At 35.8% G+C, this 13,207-nt stretch overlaps 1 protein-coding gene across 5 annotated transcripts in view; it reads right to left on the bottom strand.

The window, feature by feature from the left end:
- The window catches only part of TENM1 (teneurin transmembrane protein 1), a 915,501-nt gene that overhangs the window by 176,226 nt on the left and 726,068 nt on the right, over nt 1-13,207 (bottom strand). For all 5 annotated transcript variants that reach the window (XM_084870761.1, XM_084870765.1, XM_084870762.1 and 2 more), the window contains 3 exons: nt 12,891-13,076; nt 11,271-11,294; nt 8,313-8,459 (listed from right to left, as the gene is read on the bottom strand). In XM_084870761.1, coding sequence (XP_084726887.1) covers nt 8,313-8,459; nt 11,271-11,294; nt 12,891-13,076 — 357 coding nt within the window. The remainder of the gene's footprint in view (nt 1-8,312; nt 8,460-11,270; nt 11,295-12,890; nt 13,077-13,207) is intronic.

Here is a 13,207-nt window from a genome sequence, read left to right as displayed (position 1 = left end):
GGTTGCACAGTTGGAAGAAATATGGGAGTCATATCACACCCAGTGTATTGACTACAAATCACATGTTCAACTTCAGCAGTATTGCAAGTACTGAGCTAGGCTCTAAGACTTCCAAGCACCTTACTAATTAATGTAGGTATTTAGAACAAATGAAGTGGTTGAGATCAAAGAACCAGACTATTCTGATTGTACCTAATCTAGACTATGCCACTTACAATCTATAGTATCCTGGACGATTCAGTTCAACTCTTGAATTATCTTTTAGAGGAGTTTCCTCATCTATAAGTAGGGGATAATATAAATGCCCACCCTATAGAGTTGTTGTAGTAATCTCATGCTATGGTAATTATAAAGGCCTTAGCATAGTGTTTAGTATATAGCTAGCATTTTTTTTTTAGATTTTATTTATTTATTTATTTATTTATTTATTTATTTATTTAATGATAAATGTTAGCTATTGCCATTAACAAATTTCTAGACTGTGCAGGCTAAAAAGGAGTCTAGGGATAGTTGTCCTAAGGGTAGATGCCAATGGTCTTCAGTAGCAGCTTAAAATGTTCAGACTTACTTCTATTGAAGTTGTTTTATCACTGGCCAGACAGCAATTAACATCTGTGTAGCATATTCAATTCTCTGGAATGTGTTTATTTTGTGAACTCTGCTTGGATAGGTTGTCAAATAGGCAGGATCCTAAGTGGCTCTAAATAGACACTAATGTTACAGTAAATCTTTCATTAAATTTTATAAATTCTGAATTTGTTTTCATTTGGACAGGGGCTGGATTGAAGCTTAACCTTTTCAGAATATATAGCTTAGAGAGCCTGCCAAGCAAATTAATAGTGAAAAAGAAATTGAGGGGCTGCTCATTCCAATGATTCAATTATATAAAATCTTGTGTATTGTAGAAACACATAAACAATGTACTAATGACAAATCAGATAAATTCTTCATAAACTTTTATTAAAACAGGCCCACTACTAGGTACTCTTGTTAGCTTAGTTGTTGATGTTATATGCATTGAAGATAATATGATCATATTTGCTTTGGAAATAGCCTGTAATTCATTTTTTTTCCTTTATTCAGACAGCTTTTCACCCTAGCATTTTACTGCATTAGTAAAAAGAAAGTGGGAGAGGCTCAAATGTACTCAGGATTTGATCTGCTTAACACATTGTTATTGCTATAACCACACGCAACATACTTTTTCTGTCAGGGAAGCACATTGCTTATATGCTACTAATATTCACGTTTTCCTGTCCCCACCTGCTTTCAGTGGCTTTCTATATCACTCATAGTGAAAGCCCATGTCCTGACAATGACTTACTTCCTCATTGTCTAGTTCTTCACTGTCTCCCTCTTACCTCTCTGATCTTATCTCCTACTAACCCACAGCCCCCTTCCCACTATTCCTATGCTGGAATGTTCTCTCCAATAGCAGCATGGCTCACCCCTCACCTCTTTTAAGTCTTTATTCAAATGTCACCTTTTTGGTGAGGCTTTCTCTGATCACCTTATTTAGAATTTCAAACTTCTACACTCCCTCCCTCCTCCCCCACTTTTAAAATAATTCTTCATCACACACCATCTTCTGTCATACTATATTTTAAAAATTGGTTTACTGTCTGCCTCTCACAATGAGAATGTAAGGTCTATGGAAGTGTGTATTTAGTCTTTTTTATTCATTGCTATTTCCTCAATGACTAGAATAGTGCCTGGCTCAAAATAAGCATTCAATAAATACTTATTGCATGTCCTAAAAGTCCCATTTCTTCTGATATTAGTAAATTTACCTAGAAATAATAAACATTTAACTAGTGGATCAAAATATATATTATAGATTTGTCATTGACATCACACCTTTATTACCCACTTTAAATCTCTGTGTTTCAAACATTATCTCATTTCTTTTCACCATAGCTAAGTAGGCAGGAGTCAAGTATTACTAGCCTTAGTTGATAGATAATGGGACAGATCTAGTCAGAGTTTAGATTTTCTATCTTCCACTTGTATCTGGAATCACTTGGCAGGTTAGGCTCTTATAACTAAGTGATGATTCTTTAATAAATGGACTGCTTAAAAACGGGGGGGCGGGTACGGTCAGAAGACAATACTTAGAAATATGCTTTCTGATGCTAGGTGTTTTGTTTCAGCCAAATCTTAAAAGTAAATGTGGAATGGGTGCCTGGTTCTTAAACAGAGCAAATGTTATCAATTCATTGTTCCTTCTATTTCATTTTCCTTTTTATCAAATACTGCAGCATGCTGGTGACATTCAAAACATGAAACTTATTGATCCATGAGCTTATATGTGTTCATAATTCACCCACAGTGCTGATTTCCAGATCTAGAAACACTACATCATACACCGGGCTTACAAATAGCTATTGTTCTTAATGAATGGTGACTTGTTATGAAGAATGATTCCTGGAACATCATTCTTTTTTAGGCAATTAACTTACTGATTTTACCAGTGAATCTGAACATGGACCACTGGAAGAGTTTGTACAAGGGAAGCTTGGACAAATATGTGACAACTACTTAAAAGAGCAGGGGGAGGGCCATTTTGATTAAACACTCTTATTCTATATACTAGAGGCCAGGTGCATGAAATTTGTGCACAGGGGGTGTGACCCTCAGCCCAGCCTGCACCATCTCCTATCTGGGACCCGGACATCCCTCTCACAATCCAGGACTGATGGTGTCCAACTGCTCACTTGCCTGCCTGCCTGATTGCCCCTAACTGCTTCTTCCTACCAGCTTGATCACCCCCTAACCACTTCCCTGCCAGCCTGATCGACACCTAACTGCTCCCCTGCTGGCCTGATTGTCCCCAACTGTCCTCCCCTGCTGGCCTGGTCACTCCTAATTGTCCTCCCCTGCAGGCCTGGTCACCCTCAACTGCTCTCATCTGCTGGCCTGGTCACCCTTGACTGCCCTCCTCTGAAGGCCTGGTCACCCCTAACTGCCTTCCCCTGCAGGCCTGGTCACTCCTAACTCCCCTCACCTGCAGGCCTGCACCCCCCCCCCCCCAAATTACCCTTCCCTATAGGCCTGGGTCCCCTCAACTGTCCTTCCCTGCAGGCCTAATCATCCCTTACTGCCCTCCTTTGCAGACCTGGTCCTTCCCAACTGCCCTCCTCTGTAGTCTTGGTCCCCCCTAATTGCCCTCTCCTGTCAGCCATCTTGTGGCAGCCATCTTGTGTCCACATGGGGGAAGCATCTTGTGTGTTGGAGTGATGGTCAATTTGCATATTACCTCTTTATTAGATAGGATTTTTAATCTCTTTGACAATCTTCTCAGAGTATCACAACCCACTTTCCTTCCTCTATAACTGTAGTGCATAAAATATAATCTTTGATAGATGATCTTATGAAATTCACAATGTTCTGTATGATCTGGTGATTGTCAACCTTTATATTCTTGTCTCCTACCAATCTCTCCCTGACTCATTGCATTCCAGCTGCAGTGACTTGCTTTTCCCTCCTAGAAGAGGCTAGTACCTTTCCACCTCAGGGTACTTGTACATGCTGTTTCCTTGGCCTAGAACATTCTTCCCCTGACTTATGTGAGGCCTCCCTAATCATGTAGAATTAGGATGCTCTATTTACATTTATAGCATTCTAAAAATTTTATGGAATGCTTTACAGTTGTACATATAGTTATTTGTGTGATTTCTTTTAAAATAACATGTTTTTTAAATTGAGTTTAGAGAGAGAGGAAGGGAAAAGGGTATAGAGACTGAAACATAAATGAGAGAGATATATCCATCAGCTGCCTACTACACACTCCCTGCTGGGGATTGAGCCTGCAACTTAGGCATGTGCTCTGATTGGGAATTGAACCAGAGACCTCTTGGTTCATAGGTCAATGCTCAATTACCTAGTCACACCAACTGGGCAGTTTCTTATTTAATAGCTGTTTTCCTTTCTAGCCATAAGCTCCACAATGGCAGAAACTTCTCCTGTTTGTCATTTTCTCCCCAGTGCCAAACATAATACTTGGCACAAAGTAGTAATGAATAAATGAAATACTAGATGCCCAATATGGTATGTTTGGCTGAAAGGTAAACATTTGAGTCAAATAATTGGATCAGCGCTATTTAATAGAACTTTCTTCGATGATGGTAATGTTCTAGATCTGCATTAACAGAGTAGTCACCAGCCTTATGTGATTACTGAGCACTTGAAATGTGACTAGTGCAATTGAGAAATAGAATTTTTAATCTTATTTAAGTTAAATTTAAAGTTACACATGACTAATGGATATATATGAGAGAGTGCAATTTTTGATATCTCCGAATAGTAAGATATTGAATGGTCTATAAACTTGGCCAAGCAAGATAAAGAAATTAGACATTTTTATGAAATCCAATTTATCACTTTTTTCCTATTGTAGTTTCTTCCCTTGCTTTTATATTTAAAGTTCCTTCCCATCTTGAAACCTGTCACTGATATTTTTCTTTTAATTGTGTTTGAGTTTTCTTTTACTTTCAGCTCATTAATCAGCTGGAGTGTTTTTATTTATCTTAGTTTTTGGAATATGGTATGAATTGAAAAATCTAGGGCTTTTTCTTTAATATTTATCTCACACCATTTATTTCATAATGCTTCTTTTCCCTACTAAAATCTTTAATGCGGGTTTTATATCACACTAAATTTATATTTATGCTGGAGAGTGTTCAAGATCTTTTATTCAGTTATATTAATTTGTCTACTCTTACATCAATACCACTTTGTTTTAATTATCATAGCTTTAAAATATTCTTTAACATCTGATAGTTCTAGCTTGCTCTCGCTAGTTTATTTTAGCTACTCTGATTCAGTTAATATAATACCTAAATTTTTTTCCTCATGCCAATTCATATGTGCATTTAATATATGGTTATTATATTTTCTAGACCCCAAACCAGGACACATAAAAATGTGATCGCCATAATGTTGAGTAATATCTTCCAAGCATAGAGTTATGTACCTGGTACATAAATGAGGTCAAAACATTTGATAGATTTGTGATTTCTATAGTAATTAGTTTTTTTTAATATAAAATATCTAATATTCCTTTCCTTTTCTTGCATATTAATAAATTCCAAGGTTATTCATTCTATGTACTGTTTTTACTGTTCAAGGAGCTCTTAGGTAGCTCCTAGACCAGCTGTGTCACCAGCATATTCAATGCAGCCCAATTAGTTACTAAGAGTCACAATGCATTGAATCAGAGTGTAACTAAAGTCAAAGCTGCAGGAAGTAGCAGCAATACTAATGAGTATTCAAAGCTGATTAGAATGTAAAACCCCAGCCACTCTTTAAGTATCAACTATAATATGGAGTAATCAGGTAGCAGGTACTTGAAGCAACTGCTTGAAATTTATTTTTTTATTAAGAAGACTTTTGAAGAATTACATTTAAAAACCCAGGACCACATTTTCCCAAAAGGTTCAATTGGCACTTTTTGATTTCATTAAAATGCACACACACATGCATAAACAAGTATGCTAATATTAATCATTAGTCATAGTCAACTAAATGAATCTTGAAACTACCAAATGAAGGACATTTTATGTATTCTTAGCAATACTATTTAAACACAATAAAATGGAATTATTGTCCAAAATCTGAGTTATGGGGCTTTCAGAGTTATTTAATCCATCTTCCCATCTTATGATAGAATCAAATATACATTTAAAATCCATATCACTTTAATTCTGCTAAAGGAAAAATATATGGTAATTAAAGCTATGAAGGAGCTCTCCCTATCCTCCCTAAAGAAACAGTTATAAAAATATACTGAATCCATATAGGTTCTTTGATTGCCACACAGACACACAATTTTAAAGAAGTATTCAGAGGTCAATACACATTCAGCAAAATCTCCTTTATCTTTTGTGTTTATGTATACCACAGATATTGATAATTAATAACCCATTAATCCATTAATATTCAATTGATGAATTAATTAAATATTTTGGTTACCTTGAGGTGACGTCGAGGCCATAAAAACGCTTGATAATTAAATATTCAGTCATTTTTATCAAGCTGTACTTTATTTTTTTAAGTAATTTTTAAAAATATATATTTTATTGATTTTTTACAGAGAGGAAGAGAGAGGAATAGAAAGTCAGAAACATCGGTGAGAGAGAGACATCGATCAGCTGCCTCCTGCACACCCCCTACTGGGGATGTGCTCGCAACCAAGGTACATGCCTGCAACCAAGGTACATGCCTTTGACTGGATTCGAACCTGGGACCCTTCAGTCTGCAGGCCGATGCTCTATACACTGAGCCAAACTGGTTTCGGCGAAGCTGTACTTTATTAAGGCAGGAAATTTATTTTGGCTCAACACTAATTGAGTCAAAAAGTATAATCACAGAGAGTGTTAAATGTATTTTCTGAGCAGAAATCTTTTAATCAATACATCAACTGAGAAATCTCTATTACTACCTCAAATTGTGTTTGGAATGAGGCAGACCACCTAGGCTTATACCCTGGCTCTATTTTCTTGGTATATATTCTTATTGTATTTAACTTCTCTGTGCCTCAGCTTCCTAATTCGTAAAGTAGTACTTCTCCATCAGGGGATAAAATTAAATAATACATAAAAGGACTCAGCACAGTGCCTTACACAGAGTAAACCCCTAATATAAGCAAGCCAATATTGTTAGTGATTATATTGATCATGTAACTATGAACTCTGCATCATGCTTCTCATGAAACGATAATCATACAGACAGAATATATTTAAGTACTTGGTTGTATAGTACGTGTGATAAGCACCAGGGGAAATTGGCATGGTAGATGTCAGAGGTTTCATGAGAAATATGGTTTGAGTTGGGACTTAAATGATGGGTAGAGAATAATGGGTATAGAGGAGAGGGCTCATGAGGTAAAGAGGCATATAATGAAAAGGAAGTAAAGGAAGGAAAAGATAAGTCTTGGAGGGCCATAAAAGTCAAGTAAATAATTGATTAGTGTAACATTTTATTGAAAACCTCACTCTGGCTTCCCAAACGAGAACTTCAATTTAGATAGGTAGTAAACAATATTGTCAGAAAATGGTCTGTTATCCTGTTTATTATATGTGTATGTGTGTGTGTAGGAGGGTAGTGGTATAGCTTATCATCTTTTAAGTAGTTAAAAATGAATTAACTTTTCCCAAATCATAGAGCTAATAAGTACACAGCAGACCTAGTGTTTGAGCCCAGAAAGTTCAATTTCAAAGCTGTGTTCTTAACCACAAAGTTGCTTCCACATAAAATTCATAAGGTCTTATAACTTTCTAAGGTAAACTGCTAGCCAGGACAAAAGAGGAGAAAACTCACACTCAATTTGGTGCTTAAATTATGATTACTACCTTATTGATTTAAACCTCATGTTTGGGTTTAAATGACAAGATATATAATTGTCTAAGCAGTATAGAAAAGTGAGGCATCAAATTGAATAATCTACTTCATTTAAAATAATATACAGAAATTAGAAAGGAAGCTTTCTTTTAATTTTGTGTTTCCTTGTGTGGAAAGTAATAGGAAAGTGATAATTTGTTTTTTTAGGCTCATTCAAAGGTGATTTGAGCTGTTTTGAGGCCTGATTATACAATGTATTAGGTGATTTTGTTTGCTTGACTAAAATAGAAGTGGTTACCCTAAGGCCTTGAAGCTGCACATGGCTTTTTAAAACATCATGTGCAGCTCTTAAATATAAAAAAAAAATCTACTATGAACCAGCCTAATGCTATGTCCTTAGAAAGATAAAAAGTTACTAAATGGTAGAGACACAAGAGGGAGCTCTAAATAGCTAAGAACAAAGAAAACTATTTCACATTCCATATAATGCAAGCTACACTAGCATCTGGCAGTTTGGACACAGATACACTGATTTAATTTGGTATAGAGTAAATGACATTGGTAAGGAAGCTAACATGGTAATAGTAGTTAAGAAAACAGGGTCTAAAGTCATATATCCCTGAATTGGAATCTTAGTTCTGTTGCTTTCTAGCTGTGTGATCTTGGAAAAGTCATTTACCATCCCCATTCCAAGCATTAATGCCATTTCCCATCTATTAATAGGAAAAATTGTACCTATACCTCATGGTGTTGGTATGGGAATTAAATTAGATATAATGAATGCAAAGAGATTTGAGTATTGCCTGATTATAGTAAATTTTGAATAAACTGAGATTTAAAAACAGTATGACCTTATATAACTCAATATTGTTTATACTAAGGATTCCTAATTTTCACTCTTGGCTAGATTGGTCATCACTGTGCTAAAGGCTATGCTATTCCTTTCTTAAATGAACATTTTATAAGTGACTCACCTCCATCATTGTCCAAGTTATCTCCACAAAGCATTTCCATGACAACATTGCAGCCTGTCCCACTCCAACCCACCTGACACACACAGTGCCAACCATTTTGATCCAGGGTACACCGCCCATTTCCAAAGCAGAGCCCTGGGCAGCCATCTGAAATGACAGCAGAGAATAATAATCACATAGGCATTAGAATGGGATTGGCCAACTCTGCTGTATCTCCCTCTACAGGGAAGCATCTAATCATCTGGGCTCCAGTCAGATGAGGTGTTGAATAAATGGAAGAAGAGCTTGCTTGCTTACCAAAACTTCCCAGGGAACTTGTTATCCCTTACTCTGCTGTTATTTTCCTTAGGGAGCCAATTAAGCATTATTAATGACAATGCCAATTCCCAACCTCTGGTTCAGATACCAGAAAAACCAGGATGGGGACAAAAAAAATGTTTTCTGTTTCTTTTTAAAAAAAATGTATATCTTCATCTCAATCAAAACTGGATGGATGGTGCTGTATGTTTTATGGCCAATAAGCTGGGGGAAGGCAGCAGTTTCCATGAAGAAAAACATCCCCTAATTATTTCAAGTCTGTGCGAATTTTTTTCTTTGGGACTTAGTTATATTGGTCTACAGTTCAGACTTTACCATTGTTTGCCCATATGGTGCCATAAAAAATGCTGCAGCTACTTTACATCTACGTATTAATTTTTTTTCTCTTTAAGATCATTATTAATCTTAGAACTACAGATTGATTTTTCTTATTTATCTGGTATCTCTCTCAGAAGCTAGCATAATATTATGCCAGTAGTAAGTACACAAGAAATGTTTATGGAATTAATGCATACCAAATTTAGATTTTTGGAATTCTAGAGAACAACTAGATAAATTTATTCAAGAGAAAATTCTTATGCTTAAATGACTTCTATTTCTTGGTAAACCTCAAACATTGGCAATGGTCTCTATTTAGACTTTTGATTTCTCAGGGATTCCCTTCTCTTTCTACCAGTAGTTCAGAGTTAGGCTATTCCAAAGGGCAACTGTGCATGTGCCAAGTGCTCAGTGGGTAGATGAATAGAGACAGCAATAAAGGCATAGAGCTTCTGGAAATTTTCCCAGTAGTAATACTAGACAAGATCTGGATTTTACTGGAGATAGTCTAATCAATATTATTTTCATTTAATGTTTTTGTAAGAAAATTCCATAAGTATAAAGGGCAAAAGAAAGTTTTTTTCTAAATCTCTAGATAAAACACAGTGTTTCTTCCAAATAGTTTTCTAAGCAACTATCAACAGACCAGAGGAAGAAAACTTTAAAATGAAGTGGCAGGTGGCTTATAGAAAATGTGAAAATATTATATATATAGTTGTCCCTCAGTATTTGTGGTTAATTGGTTCCAGGACCCCAAGGGTACCAGAATCTGAGAAGGCTCAAGTCCCTTATATAAAATGGTGTTGTATTTGCATATAACCTATGCACATCCTCCTGTATATTTTAAATCACCTTCAGATTACTTAAAATACCTAACAGAATGTAAATACCATATAAATGTTGCTATACTTTATAGTTTAGGAATCAACTTTCAGAAATTTTTGTTTTTTAATACAGGGTGGGGCAAAAGTAGGTTTATAGCTGCGAGTACATGAAACACAGAGTTTATTTTTGTGTTATTATTTAGCAACTATAGGTCTGATGCATGAAATTCATGCAAAAGTAAGCTTTTCTTTCCCCTCTCTCCCCCCACTGCTGGCACTGGCTTCCCTCTGGCCATCTAAAGGAACCCGGGATCTGGGACATGACGTCTGGAAGGATGTCCGGTCAAATTAGCATATTACCCTTTTATTATTATAGACTGCTGTAGATTATTGTATTATTTTCCATACAAACAACTGCAAACCTACTTTTATCCCACCCTGTATTTTCGATCTTCCATTAGTTGAATCTGCAGACATGGAATCCACAGATATGGAGGACCAACTATTGTGTGTGTGTGTGTGTGTTTGTGTGTGTGCATACAAACAGTCACCCACTGTTTAATAATAGTGGTATGCTCTGAGAAATGCATCATGAGGCAATTTTGTTGTAGAACATCATTGAGCATACTTACACAAACCTAGATAGTACAGCCTATTACTGCAGTTGTATTTGTTCTACTTTTATATGACTTGCAGTGCAGGTTTTTTACACCAGCATCACCACAAACATGTGAGTAATGCATGCACTATCACATTATGATGGCTATGAGGTCACCAGGGAATAGGAATGTTTTGGTTCCGTTATAATTTTATGGGACTGCTGTTGTATATGTGGTCTGTCATTGAACCATTATAATGTGGCACATAACTGTGTGTGTGTGTGGGTGTGTTTCTCAAGAATTGGTACAGGATGAACCTATTTAGGTTTAAGAAAGGATTTTAACTGGTTCCATTCTCATGGATATACAAAGGATATGAGAATTTAGGAATAATTTGGAATGTCTTCAACCTTCTGAGGCTGAGGTAATAAAAGGCACCAGGATATCTGACAAAAAACTCTTAAGTATCTCTATCAAAGGCAGATCACTGGGGGGCGAATGATGAAGACTTATAGAGGGATAATTCTTCTAACCTTGTAAGGATGCTGTACATGGACTTAGAGCTATATTGTTATGTTAAAAAAGTTCAACTGTCCCGTATGCGTGATGTGTTACACACACACACACACACACACACACCCCAAAAACAAGGAAAACAAGTTCTTAAAACAAAACTGCTTGTCCATTATTACATGATATGGAAAAAAAATGAGTCTTGTTTGTTGTTAAAACAAAATACTTTATGGTCTGACTATTATAGCTTGAATTTTACAATATTAAACTTAGAATTGCCAAAAGTGGAAGGAAAGAACAAAACACCAACTCTTCCTTTCCCACATGCACATTTTCCATTTAAAATATTTTTTTTCTGTTATAAAACTACTGAGAAAAAATCTTACCTCGAACAGCATCTAAGTAGTGAGCTAAAAAGAGGGGAAAAGAGTGATGAAATGAATTTCTGGGAGACCAAAGCTATACAACATTTACTAATAGTTTACTATCTGTTGCCTGGAAGGAGAACAGCAAACTGTGAACTGAAGAATGCCTGCAGCTCAAAAATTGGTACACTGGCCTGTGTAGTTTGGGCATCATATTTTCTCTGGGAAAGATATTAATGGCTTTTCTGTAAGAAACTCTATTAGGCTTCATTTAAAAAAGTGTCATATTTCATTAAAACTATAATAACTGCATTTTTACATTTTAGTAATAACTTTTGTGAAAGAACACTAGCTAGAACTTCTTATTAGCGATATGTTTAGAAGGAAGTTCTGAAGTAATCACCTTTAGTAATCATCACAATATTTAAATCCTCTTATATGAAGACAAAAAAAATACTATAGTGAAGAAATGTAATTACTTAAGCTGCATGTGAATTTCACCCCTCACCACTTTTTTAATGGATCTTAAATATTTTCCACAGTCACAGAACAAGACTACTGTACCTTTAATAGAGTGGTAATGCAGTTTAATAAGATTATATATATATATATATATATATTATATATATATATATAATCTATATTATACATTACTTTGGCAAGTTCCAACCACTATAACAAAATATGTTCACCTAAAAATTGAAGCTGCAGTACAGTGTCATTGAGGGGAAAAGATCATAAGCAATGACTTGGGTGTTCAGACCCCCATGCTTCCTTTGCTCTACAAACATTTTCTGGGTGTTCATGGAATTCCACTGAAACATGCTGTGACCCACTTTTCTTAGCTGAACAATGGGAATAGTACTTGTCCCTCTGTATTATAGGTAACCTTTGTGGCAGATATGTGTATGTATCAAGGGCTTTGATAATTTTTCCCAGAAAAATAAAGTATTTTAAACCTGAAGCCTTCATTATTATTAGTTTTTTTTTTATATAGTGTGAAGACCACGTGACAGGTTAATTATTATTACATAGGCTTTCTCACACCCACAGACTGTTCTTCCAGGCAATATCCTGAAAATTAGTGAAGTTGGTGACGAGGAATGACAGATTCAGTACAAACTCTCTATGCTATCCAATAAACAATTCAACACAGATGTTCTATTGATGGTAGGTCAAAGGTATCTTCCTCATATACATTAAAGACAGTGCCTAATGATTGAATGGCCCCTATTGAAGTAATTCTATTTAATAAAATTGCCTCTAAGTTCTTTCAACTGAAAAACCTATACTTTTCAAAAGGAAAAATGGGCAGTGAATGTTAACCTTCACAACAAAAGAACTTCTCTTATTAACCAATGACACTTTATTCCAATGTATCACTTTTCAGTTGAGTAACTCAAAGTACTTGAAAGCTAAAAGGAATACTGAAGTAACAAGAAAGGAAATGATACAACAAATAAGTAAGGTATTGTCAACAAAAGAGGAAATCTCCCAGTTAATGACACTTTCAAACTATGGCTAACCCTCTTTCTTCTCTCTTTTAACCTCAAATTCTATGAGAAGCCTGGTGATTGACTCACTAGACTGCTTTTCTTTAACTAATCCAATTTACTTTTTTCAAAGTATAGTGGTACTTACCAATTGTGCAGTGGTCGCCCTCCCATCCAGGGCTACACTCACATTTTCCATCTTTGCATTGGCCATGCTCAGCACAGTGAGAATGACAGGAGCGTTCTTCACATGTTGGTCCTACCCAGCCTTCTTCGCATTGACAAATTCCCCTTGAGCAGACTCCATGGCTACCACACTCCATGGTACATAGCTCTGTGGGAATTCAAAGAAGATATACTGACATATTTTATTATAACTAAAATTTACTATGTCCAAAGACATTAGAATTACCAAAATGTTACAAAGACCTCTAGCACTTGAGAGAACATATAAGGAATTTCATT

This window comes from Pipistrellus hanaki, assembly GCF_964339955.1.
Source record: "Pipistrellus hanaki genome assembly, chromosome: X".
Classification (NCBI taxonomy): Eukaryota; Metazoa; Chordata; class Mammalia; order Chiroptera; family Vespertilionidae; genus Pipistrellus; species Pipistrellus hanaki.
Note: the sequence above shows the minus strand (reverse complement) of the source record. Positions and strands in the feature narration are given on the sequence as shown.